The 20,378-nt window shown below is 41.5% G+C and overlaps 2 protein-coding genes across 4 annotated transcripts; one reads left to right on the forward strand and one right to left on the reverse strand.

Annotated features, from left to right (window-relative positions):
- Positions 1-901: 901 nt before the first annotated feature.
- ghrh (growth hormone releasing hormone) lies at positions 902-3,351 on the forward strand. Its single transcript, XM_066702881.1, has 5 exons — positions 902-906; positions 1,929-2,036; positions 2,223-2,327; positions 2,637-2,771; positions 3,080-3,351. Exons 1-5 carry the CDS (start codon positions 902-904, stop codon positions 3,156-3,158), a joined length of 432 nt encoding a protein of 143 aa, XP_066558978.1. The 3' UTR covers positions 3,159-3,351.
- Positions 3,352-3,621: 270 nt separating this feature from the next.
- Positions 3,622-19,187, reverse strand: rpn2 (ribophorin II). 3 transcript variants are annotated; one of them, XM_066702568.1, is made up of 18 exons: positions 19,129-19,187; positions 18,355-18,542; positions 17,993-18,088; positions 17,307-17,482; positions 16,807-16,882; positions 16,493-16,627; positions 15,975-16,151; positions 14,749-14,867; positions 13,546-13,651; positions 10,121-10,212; positions 9,684-9,798; positions 9,349-9,543; positions 8,695-8,781; positions 8,052-8,147; positions 7,541-7,616; positions 6,780-6,909; positions 6,120-6,215; positions 3,622-4,699 (listed from the first exon to the last, which is right to left on the reverse strand). In XM_066702568.1, exons 1-17 carry the CDS (start codon positions 19,139-19,141, stop codon positions 6,164-6,166), a joined length of 1,929 nt encoding a protein of 642 aa, XP_066558665.1. In that variant the 5' UTR covers positions 19,142-19,187; the 3' UTR covers positions 3,622-4,699; positions 6,120-6,163. The 3 variants fall into 3 exon arrangements, with proteins under 3 accessions (XP_066558665.1, XP_066558667.1, XP_066558668.1); XM_066702570.1 differs by lacking the exon at positions 19,129-19,187 and adding an exon at positions 18,982-19,113; XM_066702571.1 differs by lacking the exon at positions 6,120-6,215.
- Positions 19,188-20,378: the final 1,191 nt, after the last annotated feature.

A 20,378-nucleotide genomic window follows, 5' to 3' on the forward strand; every position in this document is an offset into this window, starting at 1 on the left:
AACAAACAGCTGAGCTACTTCTTGTAAAAATACTAACTTTAGAAAACAAAACATATTTTCATACTGCTTTTTAAGCCAGTAGAAATATGAGTTAATATTGACTAAACTTTTAGTAATTTAGACTTTTTATATTCAAATGTTTAATATTTGCAGTATTATTTTTTTAATAGCATTCAACTTTTTTCTCAATGGTGGTGTAAGGGAACTGACTTGAATTTGGGAGTGGGAAAACATTTCCTGATTTAAACCCATCATTTCTTAGTATATTAGTAATATGACTAGTAATTTTAAGACTGGAGGGTTTAAAGTGGTACATTGAGAAACGGCTGATAGCTTGTTGTCTGAATGGATTCGCAAAAATAATTATTACTGCTCTTCCATTAAAATACATAAATATAACTCTAGGGATTTCTTTAAATTGGGCCTTTCTTACTTACTTACTTACTGAGAGGCTCAGTGACTTGATTTTAGTGAACTCACTGCACCTTTTGTCTCTGAACCTCAGATGAAGTGAAACCCTCCTGGTGTGTGGTATTCTCAGTGGTGGGTTGAGCAATTACTGCCACTCACTTCTGCTCAGCTCTTCCACTATCCTACGGCTGCAATTATCAGTCAGTCATTTTAAGTGGAACTTCTAAAATGACAGTTGTACAGGTTTCCTCACTAAATCTACGGTTTCAATTGTATCAAAGCAAGTCAAGGGTACCAACTATAAATCTGGACTTTTGAATGAAAATTGACTTAATCTTTTTCCACCACCATTACTTTTACTGCTATTTTTACAAATTCAGAAAAATGAGGAGTGGCGGTTGTGATTTAATGCTGAGATTTGCATGCAAGTCATATCAATTTCTATCAAATACAGGCTGCAGGAGGGCACTTATTTTACAACAAACTGATGATGAGGTAACACTTTATTCAGCTCATGATGAATGGTAGTTCTTTAAAATTACAATAAGACTCAAATTGTTGCAATAAACAAAGAATACGCATCAAAGGGAAAAATCCTTGAAGCCTAAATTGGCCTAAAAACTGGGACACAATGTAATGAGGACCACATGTAGAACCAGCACAAAGACTTCATCCCATAAGAGGAACTAGTCATCGCTGCTGGAGAGTACAGTGCACACACACTGCTGTATCACACATCCATCAGGTGTTTGGGGCTCACACTCAATTTTTTGTGATGTTAATGCTGCTGAGTTAGTTTCTTTGTCTGTGCATGCAGGTGTAAACTCTTTCTATTGTCCATTTATCTCTATTTACAAGTGCCATCCTTCAGCCTCATTGACACTGGTGTGGTTTTGCGTGCCTTAGTGTTGTTCAGATTAGGCAGACAGACAATCCCTTGTTCTAAGGTGGATGTCAACAAGAATCCAAGGGGACAAGAGCCAATGTGAAGGACTCTAGACTCACAACACAGAGTTGTCACAATCTGGAACAAACTCCCCAGTGAAGGATTTGAAGCTGAAAATTTGTAAACATTTAAAAATAGACTGGATAGGATCCTTTTATCACTTAGTTATTAATGGACATCAAATGCACACAATGGGGAAAATGGCCTCCTCTCGTTTGTAAACTTTCTTATGTTCTAACTCTGGGTTTTACGTGCTGCAATGCAGATGGTTTTAGAGGTTCTGGGAAAAGCAGCACAAAATGCATAGTCAAGTGTCAATGCAATTAGTTTTCCTAGGTCATAGGCTGTTGCCAAACTTCCAAATAGAATCACTTGATGGCAGCCCTGAAGTATAATGGTCTGGTATTACTTTACATACCTGCAATACAGGTTTTTTTTTTTTTTACTAATTGTATGACTGCACTTTGTAATCCTTTGAAATGTTTCTTATGTAAACTGTAAGTAGCCCTGGCAATGGGCATCTACTATAATAATAGTAATATGAAAGGTTTTCTCTATTCTTTTGTTCCAGGTTCGGTCAGAAGGCCTCAGCCGCCTCGATCCTGGTGAGCTCCTCTACAGAAAACCACAGCCAGGTCGCCAATGACAGCACCCCCCAAAGGGACATCACAGAGAAGCGGTAAGTCTTCTGTCCATATACACTGCCCAGTGAATTGTCTCCCTTAACAAGCATCCCCTTTCCAATTCCAGTCCTCCCGTTTTCCCTCATGACAATCATTGTGAATCCTTTCCACAATCGGTGAAATAAAATGCACGGTGAGAGCAAAGAAAAATTAACTCATTCCCGTTTGGTCTCCGCTCTCAGAACAGGAAGGCACGCCGATGCTATCTTCACAAACAGCTACAGGAAGGTTCTGGGCCAGATATCTGCCAGGAAGTTCCTTCAGACCATCATGGGAAAGCGGCTGGGGTGAGCCTACTATTTAACTTCTCCTACAAATATTGGATATAAAAGGTCAGTCTAAATGAGCCATGCAGTGTAACAACTACAAAAAATGGAACAGTTCATATCCAAACATTTTTTGCAATGCTTTAGTTTTTTTATTCTGAGAAAGTAGAATAGAACAAAGAGATCCTTTACCATCAATGCTCCCAAAACCTTAAGTACACTTCTTGAATTATGGCACTAAATTAAACTGAGAGGTGTAATTTCATTTGGTTCCATCAAATGTTGGTCTTCAGTTTAACTTTTAAAGCAATGTCCTGTATTTCTACACAGCAAAGAGAGCTCAGAGACGACTATGAAAACTGCTAAACGACAGACAGGCATGTATGCAGACACCTACAGACAGGCTCTCACCACTATTGAGAGGAAGCAGCGATACAGGGGGCGGCTGGGACTGGACAGACCAAGGTAACTCCCTGCAACACGTGGGCCTAAGCAAAGCCTCCTGAGAATGGTGCACTCAAAATAATCACATTTTGCCATCATGTACATGCGTTATATTCACAGTTCCTTGCATCAAATATGTTACTGAATGTATATACAATCTATCTAGAGAAACTAACATTTTTATTTTTATTGGAAGAATAGTTTATTAGAAATTCGACTAGTGTAACCTCATTGCAGCTTTGAATTTCTCAAGCAAGTCCCCACCCTGTTATCCCACAATGCTACGAGTGTCTGTACAGGAGGAATACTGACATGGTCTGTTTCCGCAGAATAACAGGTCAGCTGCCAGACTGGGGACAACACAAGGAGACCTATGGATCACCCATTAACCAACCTCTACAACTGTAGTTATTGAATAGTATGCAATTTGATTTGACCATAAACACATTAGTCCAGCTTGGAGATCTGCAACGTTTTACAAACGAATAACATTTGATTAACCAATACATTTTGCTCTTGCTCTATCGAAGTTAAGGTTTAAGAGTATGCAGCAGACACGTTTGAAAGTCTTACCTGACATAATTCTGTAAATAAACTTTTGACAGCATTTTCTGGTTGTTGCATCTTTTAACCATGTACATACTGAATAACATTGTCAAGCAGTAAGTGTCCAGTACAGTCCAATCCCAGTTTGCCCTAATGGTCAAGACTAACACCAGTCATGTGCGAATAAGCCTGAACCCCAGATTATGGAGCTGGCAAGCATCTGTGATGGTTTGTGTCATTGGGCGACACAATGGAAACATACCAGCCATAAACTAATCCACCACACACAAGCACATTTCTGAGGAAGAAAACACAAATACAATGATTTTATCCCTCGTGTTTTTTCCTTTATTTCCATTTAATTACAAAACTCTCTTTTGATCTGCCGGGTTCCTGGTCAACAGCCCTGTGCCGCCCTGTTCTCTGGGGGTGTGAGGTGAGGTGGTGCGTTGCTTTGTGGAAGATTGGCAGATGGAGAGGGCAGGTGGCGATGGAGTTGAATACAATGCACCAGCTACTCAAAGCTGCCAAACACGGCTGTGCCACACACTGGGTCTCATCATTTAAAGAATGATGTCAACAATCAAATACAAAATAAAAAAATGCCTTCCCACATGTACTGCATAAGAGAACTGCTCTGAATGGCAGTGAAATAGTGGATTTTTCAATGCATTAGTGTATTCACAGCTTCGTCTCGATGCAGAGATGGACACAGATGTACAATATTGTTACAAAAACATGTCAAAAATAAAAATGAACCCATGAACTCAATGGGTTATATTCTTCCACATTCATTATAACAAAGTAACCAATAGCTCTACAAATGCCAGCAAAGAAGAACCCCTATGCAGGTTAAAACCCTTTGCGTAATTCTGATTTCTTCACTTTTATTTACACTGTGGTTTTACAGTGAATATGAAGTTCTTAATTGCTGGATTCAAAAATCAATTTCACTGCACATGAACTAAAGAAAAACTGACAATGATTCATATTAAGGTCAGATAATGTAGTCCAGAGTGTAACCTTGACTTCAACTGCTATTAAAAATCCACTATAATTTTTCCAGAATTTATACACTCGTAACTCAAAACAGAAAGAAATATAAAACAAACAAAAATTAGAAACCAAACACACGAGTCAGCCAGGACTGTAAAAAGTTGATAAACATTGGTGTAGAAAGGGTAATGTCCCACACTGCCTCACACCCCATCTGACAAGAGATTCAAACCCCATGCAATAGAGCAGGCTGTCAGGAGCTCACAATCCCACAAAAACCTGAACAGCAAAACATCATTTTTTTTTTTTTCCTCTTCTTAAACGTTTTTTTTTTTTTTTTTTTATAAAAAAAAAAAAAAATTCTTCAAAATCTTCCACCTCTTTTGTATTATGAAGGATTTCCGCTTCTGGAGAGGAAAAAAAAGGGAAAACATGAATGCCATTTTCTGAAGACATGCAACACATCAGACTGGAGCACAGCTAGGCATGAGTGACTGTTAGCTATATCAGACTGCACAGTAACTCCGGACACTCATTTGGATGCTTGTCATGACGGGCCAAGAGGTTTGAAAATGTAAGTCTTGTGGTCGGTTATCCTTTTGTATTTCATGCACTCTAAAAAACAGAGAACTTAATGGATCCACCATTAAAGAGGATTCCCACAATCCTGGAAGAAGAATTTTCCTCAATGTTTTTTAACATTTAACTGCCATTCCATGCCAGAGTGGATAGGCTTGTCTTCCCACCTTACAAACAGATCCTCAAAACCTTCATATGTTGCCGAGTGCTTTTGCATTTCAACATACGTTGGCTGCTTTCCAGAATTGTGGGAACCCTCATTAAACCTATCTATCAAGGTGCAACACTGACTTAACAGTACAGGGAGGGGATCTCACACCTGACTCAGAACAGAACTGACAGGACTCTCTGTACCCCCCCAGGCAGGAACAGAACAGAATAGGACGAGCAGGCGACACACAAGGACATGCAGACAACATAATGGATGGGTTGGAGACACTCAGATGGGTTACCTTCACTGGATTATTTTAGATGTACAGATGCTCCCCAACATATGTCAGCATTCCTTTACAGAAAGCCATGCCTAACCTGAATTGTATGCAAGTTGGAAACATACTGTACAGTATATATATATATATATATATATATTATTGTAATACTGTACAATGTGGTTTTGTTTGTGTAAGTGTGTGTACAGTACATAATGTTTATACAACATGAAAAAAAAAACACTGAAGAAGTAACACGATGCCACGAGTATCTGATGGGAAACAAGAACACGACTCTCGTATCCTTGTGCACACTGTAGTACTTTTTGCTTCCTTATAATATGCCTTTTCTGCAACTCGAAGATGTTAATGCCTTATGGAACTTTTAAAGTAAGGCCAAGAGCATCTGTACTGTAACAATGTAACTGCTGCTTGAGTAAACAAGGACTGACAACAAAAAAAGCCCATGACCAGTGTACCGTGTGCTGTGCAGGTCAGAACATAAATTTATGCAGGACAGTGTTTCAGTACTTTAAGAGCAATACAGGGACTGAGAAACTCCACTACTGAATCAAAGGCACGAGCCTAAGACACCATTGGATAGGTTTTCTTTTCTTCCTCCTCAAATTTGCTTGCAGCTGCGATTGGCTAACTTGAACAAGAACAAGAAAAGATGCAGGGGAAGTGGAAGAATAAATAAATCTGCGTGGCTGCACACTGCAAGTTCAGTCTGAAGGGGTTGTGAAGATCACAGTGAAAAGCATGCAGAATACAGAGGAAGGGGGCGTGATGATGCACAGAACGCAAACTCAGCCCTTACTTCAGCCCAGAAGACTGCAACTTTGTTTCTGTAAAAAGCCCTCTTTACCGCAGGCTCCTATACTTTGCCAATCTACAACTCTGCTCTGCAGCAATCCTGAAAGAGGAGGAGAGAAAGAAGAAAGAGGCAGGGATACAGGGTTAAGGAGAACAAAGCACTGGAGGTAAAAAGGAGATGACAGGGAAACAGATTGAATAAACCCAAGCCACAAGTCGGTTAAAGCTGGTGAAGCATTTGAGGAAAGGAAATCTCCCTTGTTCTTTTTGGAGTATGTCAAGACTACACGGTGGTCGGCCATTTTGAAAAGGGAGTTCTCTTTCAAATTTAGTTTAGTGAACAATGTCCAAGTCTCTCTAGGTCTATGCAGAGCACAGAAAGGTTTTCTATTGAACAAGGTACTTGAATTTAATCTTAGGAGAGTCCGAGTAATGCTCAAAGTACCAGATCTTGCTTGTGCCCCTGTGAGAAACCGTACAATTAAAAAAAATTCTCTGCTTCACACAGCATCCAAACACACTCCGTTCTGCACATTCAATTATATTACCTGTGACCTGGAACAGGATCAGTACTGTAATATGAAAAGGTTGTCTCCTACTCTAATATAGAAGCAATCTGTTCATTTGGGGTCGATGATCACAAAGCTCCACTTGTTTGGCCTACCTCTTCACTGCTTTCTGGGCTAACATTCGGTTTCCAGCCAAGAACGTAAGGCTGCCCAAGATGGCCAGATACTTGAGGGTCTGGAACATGTTGAGGTGAGTCCAGTACACGTACATCAGTCCCAGCATGGCTGAAACACACACAACATCCATTATAACCAGACAGATAATCCACACTCCTTCCACAACTTCAGTGTGTTCTTCCTTGAACACCTGAAAACAAAGTATGGTACTACTTGATCATAACCCTTTTCCTTAGGGAGTGCTTTTTTTCATGTTGTCGTGCAAACTGATAGGTGAATGGTTCCAAGAGGTTCAGAAATATAAATAAAATCTACAACTTAAAAGGCTTCAATCCTGAAAGACACTTGCTTTTGGATACACCATCTCTAGTAAAGCAAGAAGATCTTCAATTAGATAGATTGGTCATCAACATGGAAAATAAGTACTAGATTGTAATTAGACGTCATCAAAGGGACATTAAAGGAGGCTTGGCTTCCAGGGCTATTCTCATTTAATTACAAGGAGTTTCCAAGGACTCGGGACACATCACTTTTATTGGCAAATTAATCTCAGCTAAGTAACAGAGATTGCTGATTTAAAGATTTAGTTTTTCGGAGGCTTCTTCCTTCTACCCAGCAAAAACCCACCATCATTAACTGGAGTCCAGATCAGATGCGTACCATAATGCAAAACGTAAATGTAAAATTACTATTCACTGTCAACACTGTTTAAGTGGGCTGGCAAAGGCTCGGCACTCACCCGCATGGCCCAGGTGAAAGAGGATGGAGCTGGGGGAGAAGCTGAAGTTTGAAATGTTGGCACCGAGCTTGAACCACTAGAGAGAAAGGGGGGAAAGCAAAGAATTACCACAATGTTGTGATTAATAACATTCAAGGATTAATACTCCACTCCCAAGGATTAGGCCCATGCTGCACTGCTCCGATTATCTCACTCTCACGTCTACCAGGTGGAATGCAAAATAAACCCTGGCTGCTAATACAGATCCATTAGGCTCCCCATGACATACAAAACACAGGCGCACAGTAGTTTCGATGGTTCCACTTCATGTATGAGTCATTCAGTCAGTGAACAGTTCACTCCGACCACCAGGACTTCTTCAGATGTGAAACTTTGCAGAGAATAAACCATAGGGGGGGTTGCATAGAAGAGTCCAGTGAGCCATTCCAATAGCGTGTGAGCGCAGGCGTGCGACTTTTCCACTGATTGAGTCCAAGCAAATTTTCTGCTAATGAAGGTTCGTGGTACTGACCAGGATGAGGAGCAGCAGGAAGGGGGAGAGAACCAGGGCTGTGAAGGTGTTGGACACAACCGTCGGTGGCTTCTTCTCAGGCTCCCGGAACAAATGCTGCAATCAGGAGAGGAACACATTTACAGATAGATACAAACAACTCATGTTAAATTCACTTTGTGTGACAATTCACCGCGTACAATTTAATAATTTTAATGCCACCCTGAAATGTTGTAGCAGCTGTTGCTACAGGGAGGGAGAGATGATCTCTGATTTAAGAGGACAAGGACAGACCCTGGAGTTCAGAAGGGCTAAAACCGACCTGATGATTAATATACAGCAGAAGTGACACAATCCATAAGAAACAGGTATTCTTCTGGTTTCCTTTCCACGTCACTCTCTCAGTATATTCTTTCTTTCTTGACATTTGATGTTGAAATGTCAAACTTCATATTACTCACGCAGTTGAGGATTTAAAACTTTACAATCATGATCCATGGAGGGGGGAATTACACTTTTCTAAATATGGCAGTATGCAATCATGCAGCCGAGGGGTCAGAACCCTTCTGGGAGCCGGATGTAACGTGAGAGGTTCTTGATAAGGAAGGCAGGGAATTATAAAAGAGCAGCTTCTGCACTACAGCGGGTTTGTAGGCGTCTGTACCTTGATCTCTGGCTTGGGAACATAGAGGTTTTTGGATTGTATAACAGAGGGTGCTTCCTCATCCAGGAACTTCAGCAAAACATCAGCCTAATGAGTGAAGAGAGAAAAAAATATGTTAAAATTGATTCTATATAATCAAATGGCTTCAAAAAGTTCTCAGACAATAATTATATAATTGAAAAAAAAACCACTTAAACTAGAAACTAGAAAACATTTGAAAAATATTCTTGTGGTGTTTAAACTACATTGGCATTCAGGACCAGAAGGTTGCTTGACTTTAAAACCCAAAAAGAGTCACACTAACGTACAAAGGACAATTACGTACAAAAGTTGTCACAAATGCCAAGGTTATTAGAAGAAAAAAAATAGGTCCTTCCAATTAACTTGCCAGTAGAGACACAAATTAGTACAATTATGAGTAAGAGTAATTATGTCACTTTAGGATCGTCTGACTGCAGATAGTAGATCTGTTGTTTTTCTAGGAAGTCATTCCCATGGGAAGCGATGCTCTCAGAATAAGCCAAACTATCAAAAGGTCTGAAGAATAAATAACTAAAAATGTATTTAAATGTATTTATTGATAAAGAAAAATGTATTACGTCTGTAGAGGTACATTGATTCAAGGACAGCTGCATGAATTAAAAGAGGACTTGCCACATTCCAGAGGATGGGGTTCTCCAAAGTTGCGTCCCCCACAATGAGGTACAGTGCGTAGGTACCAGACATGGAATCAAACTCAGACTTCCTCTCTGCGGTGTCCAGCTCAAACTTGTACACGTTCTTACTGTCCGGTTCAGCAACAAACACCACCTCCTGACCAGTCTTCTGGTTATGGAGCCGAACGAAGGTCTAGAATGGGGGTGGGGGAATCACACACAAAGACAAAATCCTGAAAAGAACACTGGCAGGATATGAACATTCAGCATCATTGGGGGGGGTTCAATCAAAACCTGTCCACCATATCAAAGACACTTGTGTGAGCTCTGTACCTGGTGCGGAGTCAACTCCACTCCTGTGTTCACATCCACCAGCTGGAAGGACAGCGCAAAGTTCTGGTGACTGTCTGCAGTGAAGCTGCCCTTCGCCTTATTGGGATACTCCACCCTAGGAAAAACCAAGAGATTTTAAAATCAATGGGACTAACAGAAGGCAAGTGCAGGGTGTAAATAAATCAGGAGTCTTTCAACCTTTCCAGGGGCTGTAAAACTTAATTCAATCCTATCTCTAAAGTGAAATAAAATGATAAAATATACCACAAAATGGGGGGGAGAAAACAGTCAAAAACCAAACAGAACTGATATTTACAACAGAAGGAGATTGAGTTTTACTGGGGAAAAACACAATGGCCACTATACAATGAGAAATCAACATCTGGAAAATGAGGATGGTTGAGTATTGGCGAATATGAAAATGCATATTGCCTGACCTGGTAGTCTTTGGGCCGATGCTTTGGTCCTTGTCCACGACAGACAGATCCATATTGGTGATGCCCACTTCAGTAGAAACTTTAACCTTCAGCTGCAAGGGAAAATAAATGCAATTATGAAGATGTGGCCAACGCCAGTGGTCTTATTTACACTGCACTACAGGCTTGCTATTCTTTGTAGCTTTTTTTATTTTTATTTTAAGAACTAGCATACCAATAAAGCTATGCCTAAAACCCAAAATATTTTGTTTGGCCCACTATAACTTAATTAGCAATCTGCTAATTCATAAAGGTATCTGAATGGGTGAAGCACGGCAAAAAGACAATCATAAATGTGTGAATAAATGCATTTGAAGACAGAGACACTTCAGTGTTAAGACCTCAGCAGGAGTTAAAACTGCTACAATAGGTTTCTGTGGGTTGCAGTGGCAAACTCATTAGTGTCAGAACCCTGGAATCATTAAGACAATTAGTATTAATGCCACTCAATAAATCAGGAAAAGTGCCATCCCCTCGCCCAGGGAAAACCTTCTGACATCAGCAGCTAATGCCTCATCTTACAGTGAGGGAAAAAAGTATTTGATCCCCTGCTGATTTTGTACGTTTGCCCACTGACAAACAAATGATCAGTCTATAATTTTAATGGTAGGTGTATTTTAACAGTGAGAGACAGAATAACAACAAAAAAATCCAGAAAAACACATTTCAAAAAAGTTATACATTGATTTGCATGTTAATGAGTGAAATAAGTATTTGACCCCTTTGACTTAGTACTTGGTGGCAAAACCCTTGTTGGCAATCACAGAGGTCAGACGTTTCTTGTAGTTGGCCACCAGGTTTGCACACATCTCAGGAGGGATTTTGTCCCACTCCTCTTTGCAGATCCTCTCCAAGTCATTAAGGTTTCGAGGCTGACGTTTGGCAACTCGAACCTTCAGCTCCCTCCACAGATTTTCTATGGGATTAAGGTCTGGAGACTGGCTAGACCACTCCAGGACCTTAATGTGCTTCTTCTTGAGACACTCCTTTGTTGCCTTGGCTGTGTGTTTTGGGTCATTGTCATGCTGGAATACCCATCCACGACCCATTTTCAATGCCCTGGCTGAGGGAAGTAGGTTCTCACCCAAGATTTGACGGTACATGGCCCCGTCCATCGTCCCTTTGATGCGGTGCAGTTGTCCTGTCCCCTTAGCAGAAAAACACCCCCAAAGCATAATGTTTCCACCTCCATGTTTGATGGTGGGGATGGTGTTCTTGGGGTCATTCCTCCTCCTCCAAACACAGTGAGTTGAGTTGATGCCAAAGAGCTCGATTTTGGTCTCATCTGACCACAACACTTTCACCCAGTTCTCCTCTGAATCATTCAGATGTTCATTGGCAAACTTCAGACGGGCCTGTACATGTGCTTTCTTGAGCAGGGGGACCTTGCGGGCACTGCAGGATTTCAGTCCTTCACGGCGTAGTGTGTTATCAATTGTTTTCTTGGTGACTATGGTCCCAGCTGCCTTGAGATCATTAACAAGATCCTCCCGTGTAGTTCTGGGCTGATTCCTCACCGTTCTCATGATCATTGAAACTCCACGAGGTGAGATCTTGCATGGAGCCCCAGACTGAGGGAGACTGACAGTTATTTTGTGTTTCTTCCATTTGCCAATAATCGCACCAACTGTTGTCACCTTCTCACCAAGCTGCTTGGCGATGGTCTTGTAGCCCATTCCAGCCTTGTGTAGGTCTACAATCTTGTCCCTGACATCCTTGGACAGCTCTTTGGTCTTGGCCATGGTGGAGAGTTTGGAATCTGATTGATTGCTTCTGTGGACAGGTGTCTTTTATACAGGTAATGAGCTGAGATTAGGAGCACTCCCTTTAAGAGAGTGCTCCTAATCTCAGCTCGTTACCGGTATAAAAGACACCTGGGAGCCAGAAATCTTGCTGATTGATAGGGGATCAAATACTTATTTCCCTCATTAACATGCAAATCAATTTATAACTTTTTTGAAATGCGTTTTTCTAGATTTTTTTGTTGTTATTCTGTCTCTCACTGTTAAAATACACCTACCATTAAAATTATACTGATCATTTCTTTGTCAGTGGGCAAACGTACAAAATCAGCAGGGGATCAAATACTTTTTTCCCCTCACTGTAGGTCCCCATAATGATGGTAGAAAACAATGCTCCAATTAATACTCCATCTGTCCCCATTTCCTCATTTCTAACACCACAGTCATATCTTTCACCTTTAATAACTGACCTGCCCCACTTTCCCCTGCCAGAAATTTTACTCTGCAGGATTAACACTTTGGAAACTGGATGAATTAATTTACTTGAACTTGAAGTTCAATAATCATTCTTATTCTAGTATCATTATGATGACGCTTACAAGATGCAATGCCAAGAACGAGCATATAAATATATACAGGACGATGAAAAAAATAAACTCTTTAATGCTCTGCCAGCTTCAGGCAAGACAGAGAAGGAGAGAAGACCCTGCTAAAAAGCTATTAAAATGTCACCTTCCCCTTTCAGTTTAGATGGCTTAAACCGAGGCTGTAATAACTGTCACAGGCCAAAGCCATTTGAAAGTCAGGAGGCAAAAGCACACTGTCATTATCATGGAAAAGTATGGTCTTGTGAATCAAGCTTGACTTAAGGTCAGTTGGTACAAAATGTCTCTACTCCCCCTGTCAGGATTTACAGCTTTTCAAAAGCCTGCCGCATTTACTTATTATACAGACAAATTACCCCTTCTCCAGCACGCCTGTCCATAAAGTAAAATCCTGATAAAGTGATTCATTATATTATTTTTAAAACAGTCAGTCATTTCCCCCACTGGGATCTTAGTTGATGAAACTTACCGCATAGTACTGCTGTACAATTATCCACTTCATCCATTACTTAAAGCCAGAAGTCCACAATTACAAGCTACCAGCATTTAATTAGAATTGCAGGTCTAATTGTCATTTAATAGGTCAGATTTTTGAACCAGGACCAGGGTCTTTTTCAAATCCAATGTTTTTTTGTTTTTTTTTCAATATTTTCTTATTTGATTGTAGATAGTTGAAAACAGCTAACTTGATATAAGTTAGCTTCCTTTGTCTAGTGTTCTGTAATTCCCTTTTTTATCCGCCTGTAAAGTGTTTTGAGAAAGTTTTAAAAGGCACTATCTAAAAATGTATTTTTTCCAAGTTAAAATTTCATATGAACTCAGGAAATTATTTGGATACACATCTCTTTTTTTTTTTTGGTTTGATTTTCATCTCACACATGGGACTGACACTTTTACTATCCTATCCACGTGATGTTTCAGAATATCATCACAAACACATTGAGCAGAACCATTTCACAGTATTCGAACCCATTTAGTTCCCTGTGTATCACAGTGAGGAATTCTCAGTCATGACGGCAAACTCCACAACCACACTTACCTCCACCTGGTTTGCGACAAAGCGGCTGTCCCCGGACACAGCGACTGTGAACTCGTAGTAACCGCTGGCTGGTTGGCTGTCCATGAAGTTCAGCTCAAAGCTCTCCCTGAAGCAGAAAGCCAAGGCAAAGAGGAGACAGACAGGGAGTTCACATGAAGTGTTTGTAGCTCGTGAAGTGATGAAGTGCGTGCACGTTTGGAGAAAAAGTCAATTTCCACATGTATACCCACATGTAAATACTACTGAGATAATCATATATATACTTCAATGACCACATTATAAAAGTGAAAGATAACTGGTCAGTTTATTGTGGTTTTAGGGTAAAGTAAGTTGCTGATGGACATTTCATGGTTAGCACTGGGGTGTATTTCAGGTTAATGGCAATGCAGAAGCTGTTTTTTTCTATTTCCCCCCCCCAATTATCATTATGCTCTCTATATTGCTGTGGATCTGTTATGCACTGTTCAGTTCTGTACATTGTGTTGTAATCCTAACTTTATTAAACACTTCTATTCATGGCTTGCTGCTCCAGTAGTGATTAGTAAAAAACTGTACACTGTTTCATTTGAACATGTAGTCGCATGACAGCCATGGATTTGGTGATGCGTCTCGATTATTGTTCTTCACACATGGAAACCACCCTTTCCTGGATGTTACTGCAAAGACAGCATGAGAGCCGTTCCTAGAGCTAATTTACATATTAATTCACTGCTTTCCCTTAATTTGCATGACATCGGGTAAACAGCAGCTCGTCTCGAGTTCAATAGACTAAAATCATGTAAACCCTGAGTGGGATGAGAGGCTCATTTAAACTGTGACTTTTGTCTGGAGTAAGGTCAAAAAACACATGAGCTCCACCAAACACAGTGATCTCTTGTGATCTTACTCTGCTGCAAGGCTGAAATACTACACAGTGACAACTTCAATAGCCTATTACTGCTTAATGAACCAATCCTTTAAATTGGAGAGAGATGAGGACCCAGGTAATTATCTGAACCTGCCGAGGTATATTCCAAATGGGGTCTAGTTTCAGAAAGCAGAACGTACAACAATAACAGAACCAGAGGTCACAGCTGAATACTAGGCAAAGGCAGATCTGTCACCAAGAACGAGGGTTTACGAATGGATGTACTGCTGACCACCAAAGGAAAAGCGCAGCTGTATCCCTACCTGTGGAAGGTGGGTGGGCTGTGAGATACTTACTCTCGGAGTGTGAAGGGTGCCTGGTTGAGGACAACACTCTTGGTGGACACGGCACGTGCGGACTCTGCCTGGACACTGGCAGAGGTCAGGGACTGGGACAGCACATTGGTGACCAGGAGCTGAGACAAACACACAGGTTTTAACATTCTTTGTGGCTCCCCCCAGACCCAGCCTATGGTGCAGAACATACTCCTAAATTTTCTGATGGAAGACTTATGCCGGGGTCACACTACACGATTTTAAGCCCGATCTGAGCCCGACTTGGCCCTCACGACAAATCGTCACTGATCGTCACGACAAGCAACCTGGTCGGGCCACGTCCCCGCTGCTGATGGTCGTGTAGTGAGAGACTGGCTGCGATGCCTTCGCTCACCCTCAGATCCGATCGTAAGCTTGTTGGAGTCGCTACGATTTTATTAAACGTTCAATATTTACGACTAGATCAGCACCGATCGTGGAGGGTGACGTAATCAGCCACCAATGAGAGCTGAGCTGACTGAAGAAGAGAAAAGAAACAGGAAGAATAAACATGACAGGAGAATAAGATTTTCATAAGTATTTATTAAAATACTTCAACTACCAATGGTTGTTTCGGCGTAGGTTATTTTAAAATACTGTAATACATGGAAAATAATATTTTCAAATACCAATTAGTATCTGTAATTGGCCCAGGTCTGCGATCATCTTCAGCTCTCACAGAGTAGACAGGCTGCCCTCGCCTGCCCTGACATGTCTTCACACATCCTCTTTTCTCTACGCTTTTTGTGTTTGTCCGCACAGACAAACACAAACAGTGACTTGTGGTTGCGTTCTAGGCATAATTGCGGTCATCTGCGCTTCACGAACGTGACCTGTAAATGTCAACGTGTGTTTCTGTGAGATGTGGGGAGTTTCGAGGCTGTGTCGGAGCTCCCCACGACACAGGGTTTGACATCAGTCGTGAAGTATGTGACCCCCTGTATTTGTGTGCGCTACTTCACGACACAAGACAAATTCAGTGCAAAATAGTCGTTAAGTATGAGCTGCCCACAGTTATCAAAATCGGGTCGGGTTGTATCGTGTAGTGTGACCCCAGCTTTACTTCAACATTCAGAGGAAACCGCATGGCCAATAAGGTTCTAACGGTCAACCTAGAACACGTAAGCAGCTGGCCAGGGCCGACTGCAGGGGACATTATCAAGCGTAGCAGATCATCTGGAGTCTCAGTGTGAAGGGAGTGGGCGTACCTGCAGGACTGGCTGTCTGTGGGACACGGTGGCAGGGCCCTGGGCACTGACAATGACGGGGATGTGGAAGCGGTTGTTGGAGAAGGCAGCCGCAGCGCTGGCCACACTGAAGGCCTCCGCGAGAGAACTCCAAGACTTCTTACTGAAGACTGAGTTCACCAGCTGGATTACCTGATCCTGGGGAGGACAGAGAAACCCACATGTAAAGATGAATCAGTTCAGTTATTTTAACAAAATAAAATATCCTCCTAGTGTTTTGCAATAAACTCCATTTATAGCACTTTAAACATGAAGCAACAGTAGCTGCTCAAATTATTTAAATATCCTGCTTGCAATTTCGCAAGACAATAACAGATAGTGAACTGTAGGAGTTCCAATTATACAAGACTATTTTTGTTAGGGCAAAGGAACCCGAACAAAACACGTACATGTATCTTGCATCCTTCAATGTTTTATTTTCAGTCATGCAGTCTTTCATTTCCAGTGTTTACTACAGGCATGGAAGATAAGCAATGTACCTCTTTCAGGGGGGGCTCCATTCCCACATGGTCAGAGAGGGCATAGGCTGCGGTCACAAACAGGGCTGTGACCTCCAGCCCCTCCTCAAACTGCAGGTACACCCCGCCCAAATCATCCAGCCTGGCTGCCAGATCCTGAGGGGTGGGGGGAAGACACAGTGAGGACAGTAGCATCCAAAAAACTGAAAATACGGTTTTAAAACAATGGTGGGTGACTTTACTGACTGGAATATTACAATTTAGAACAAGGGCCATCGGTAAAAGTTGTTTGATTGTTCAAAAATATATATAAACACATATATTGACTCACTCACCTCTATCTCCTCGAGGATGCCCCCCAGCTCGGCCTGCTGAGAGAGACGAGAGGCCGTCTGGAGCGCCAGTGTAATCCTGCACATGGGGAGGACACGACCATCAGACTAGACACACACATCCAAAACATCCCGAAACTGCTGAAATGGGTTGGGGGTGTGGGAACTATTGCTGAATTCTGTGCATTGCAATCCTGTCTTTTCAGTAATAGATAAAAGGTGTTCCGAACTAGTCTGCAGCACCACCTACAGTTCAGCTACAGTATACATTACAAATACCTGCAAAGGTATTTTAATGTTTGGATGACAGAAGCACACTCGTCTTATAACCAGCTCCTCAACCGGTGGTCAATGACTCTGATATTTAACAGAACAAATGATGTTGATAAGTGATCTGTCAGAGGTACAGAGCAAAGAGAACCACAGTAGTGTTTGATGAGGACAGTTATTTCTGAGGTGCATCTTGTTAAGGGAAGAGCACTGAAGAGGGCAGAGAAACGTACGCCAGGACATTATCCTCCTTGGTGATGCGGGTAGCCAGGGCACTGACAACTTCCTGCGAAGCGAGGGGCAGGCCCAGAGAGGCCAGTGCGCTCACTGAGCGGTGGATCTGCGTCACAGTGGAGTCCTCACTCACAGCCGCCAGGAGGATATCGCGGGTCTCATTGGACACTGGGATCTGGACAGGATAGAGAGACACGGCTTAGTCTGCAGCACACTCTACAGCCACTGTACCAGGGATGGGGCCAATTCCAGTTTTTACATTCCAATTCTGTTTGTAATTCCTTTTTCTTTCAATTCAGTTCCAATTCCAGTAGATGTTCTTGTGTCAGTGGGGGAAAAAAACGAATTTGGAATGAGTTTAAAAAGGGAACTGAATGAGTGGATTTGACCCCAACCCTGCACTGTACTAATGTATACTTTATATAAGAATGAATCTTGCAGGGGAATTCAGCTAGACATCAGATAAAGCCCCACTCATTCTCATATCACTTTGCTTGTGCTGTCTTCTCAATAAAGATGCACTGTTTAAATAGCAACACCAAAGCCATGCAATTGATATAATTGCACTTGCATTATTGAACTGCAGAGAGTGAGGGGGAGGTTCTGTGTACATTTCATATTTAAAATCATGTTTTATCAAAGTATACATGCAGCATTACAGGTGCACACTGGGAGCTGATCTTACCTCGCAGCCTGAGAGCGCCTGACTGGCCTCCGCCGCAAAAAACAGTGAGTCAATACTGCTGTGGTCAAGCTGGGATTTCAGGAACTGGCAAGCATGCTGGATAGAGAAGAGATTGAGGGTAAATATTACACAGACAAAAAAAAAAAAAAAGACACCTAGGATAGAAATCAGATCTACAGTTATCCTTATCATATACCAGTCCACTCTAACCCTGCATTCATTAGGTGTGATCTGGCACTGACATGGGGTAAACACTTAATCTGTTTTCATGCAGATGCGTCTCTCAGTGAACTTAGAAGCTCTGATAAATATCCTCAGAGGTCAAAGCAGCCTCTGATCACCAGAACCACTGCGCCCCTCACCTTCTCATCGGACACTCGGGTTCCCAACTTGTTCAGCCCCACGATGGAGTAGTAGGCCGACTCCAGGTCCGTTAGGGGCTGGTTCAAGAAGGCTTCCAGTCTGGCCACATCCGTAGGGGAGAGGTGATAAGACGGTGTCAGGCTGTGAGCGCCCAGCACAAGGCCAAACAAGACCAGAGAGATCAAACCTGCAGAAAGACACCAGGCACACTTGATTACCCAGAGTGGACCTCTGGTTATTGCACTGCATAAGGCACGGAGCGGAAAGAGCTGGGATCGCACACCTTGTCCAAATTAAACTGCATGTGCATTACTCGGTACTAGGTAGATACACTTGACACACACGATTATACAGGTCGCATTCAATGCTGTCACATGCTAGGGCTCTGCCTCCCCACCGCAACAATGTACACGTATATGCAATAGTCGGTAGAGCAGCAGCGAGGCGGTCCTTCAAACTAAATCTGAACAAACACGCTGGGGCATTGTGAGTTATTGCACTGTTAATTACACGTGTGTGCACGCTACAAATGTATCTGAAGTACGTTGAGTGAATACAAATAAGCATTTCATTGACTGTACTTTAACAGAAGCTACAGCAGAACTTATGTGCTTCTTCAGCCATACCTGCACGCAACATGATATGCTAAACCGCGATTAATAAATGAATTCTTGACACAAAGCTACAACATGTAGTGATGCGTATTAAGCTTTCTGTTACAATGTGGATGTAATGCTAGTTTTTCTTGCTCTGGTTTCTTCTCGGTTACTTACGGGGCTGCGCCATGTCGCCGAGTGTAGCGTCACCAAGACCCGCCGGAGTGCTTCCGGGACTGAGGGATTGCACCACTGAACTCGCTGAGGGGAGACAGTACAATATTGAGAAATACAGCTTCAAACAGATACAAAATACATATATTTAATAAGATTATTATATGTGTATATATATATAAATATATTGGTGAATGTTCCTATTATACAATAACATATAATAAATTGCAAAAAATAATGTTATTATTTTTCTGTCACCCCTATTTAGAGATTAGTCTGAACCACAATAGGAGTATAAGGATGATTCATTGGAATTACATGGAAAATGTGTTCGATTTTATGATTCCGAAAAAGGGAGAATTACGTGCATCGTTGTCTATCGAAATTTCTCATGTCTGCGTATAAAATCACGGCTGTTGAATAGGTGTAGATCTATTAATTTTCACATTTCCCTTCTTCAAAAAGAGGCAGGTCCTTTACAGATGTGTCTGTTTGTGATTGGCTACTTGCTGCCGTCAATCATTCAGTCAGTCTGAAGACTGTCCCCATCAGCCTTCATTGTTTTATTATCCTTTTTTTCTTTAGTAATTATGAGATTTAGAAGTTATGTGTATTTGATTTTTATAACCTAAGGAAACAAAACTAAATAAATAAAGTTTTATATAGTTAATGCTGAACCTCTTTATCCCCGTTTAGTCTTTTCAATACATAAATTATGGACTTTATTGCAAACAGTAAATCCTTTTGAGGTGGTGTAATCTACACTGTTAAGACAGAAATATGTTATTAATGTGATAAATCAATGGGAATCTCACTAAAGAGGTAAATATATTTAGAAAGAGCATTTTAGTTCTGGAAAAGTTTTGTTTGGTAGACTGATAGATTGCTCCTTTATTCCATTAAAATCTGATTTTGCACCTGTTTAAGAATATAGAATATAAGAATTTAAGAAAGTTTACAAACGAGAGGAGGCCATTCGACCCATCGTGCTCGTTTTGGTGTCCATTAATAACTAAGTGATCCAAGGATCCTATCCAGTCTATTTTTAAATGTTCCCAAACTTTCAGCCTCTACCACATCGCTGGGGAGTTTGTACAGATTGTGACGCCTCTCTGTGTGAAGAAGTGTCTCCTGTTGTCCGTTTTGAATGCCTTGAAGCCCAATTTCCATTTGTGTCCCCGGGTGCGTGTGTCCCTTCTGATCTGAAAAAGCTCCTCTGGTTTGATGTGGTCGATGCCCTTCATGATTTTGAA

The sequence above is a fragment of the Amia ocellicauda genome, chromosome 4 (assembly GCF_036373705.1).
Source record: "Amia ocellicauda isolate fAmiCal2 chromosome 4, fAmiCal2.hap1, whole genome shotgun sequence".
NCBI lineage: Eukaryota > Metazoa > Chordata > Actinopteri > Amiiformes > Amiidae > Amia > Amia ocellicauda.

Bases quoted from the DNA above. Each gene is read 5' to 3' on its own strand.
- ghrh (XM_066702881.1), top strand. The intron at 2,328-2,636 runs GTGAGCCTACTA...ATTTCTACACAG, and splicing joins ATCATGGGAAAGCGGCTGGG to CAAAGAGAGCTCAGAGACGA. The intron at 2,772-3,079 runs GTAACTCCCTGC...CTGTTTCCGCAG, and splicing joins CTGGGACTGGACAGACCAAG to AATAACAGGTCAGCTGCCAG.
- rpn2 (XM_066702568.1), bottom strand. The intron at 10,213-13,545 runs GTAAGTGTGGTT...TTTCCCTTGCAG, and splicing joins TTGTCGCAAACCAGGTGGAG to CTGAAGGTTAAAGTTTCTAC. The intron at 9,799-10,120 runs GTCAGGCAATAT...GGTTTTTCCTAG, and splicing joins ATCGGCCCAAAGACTACCAG to GGTGGAGTATCCCAATAAGG.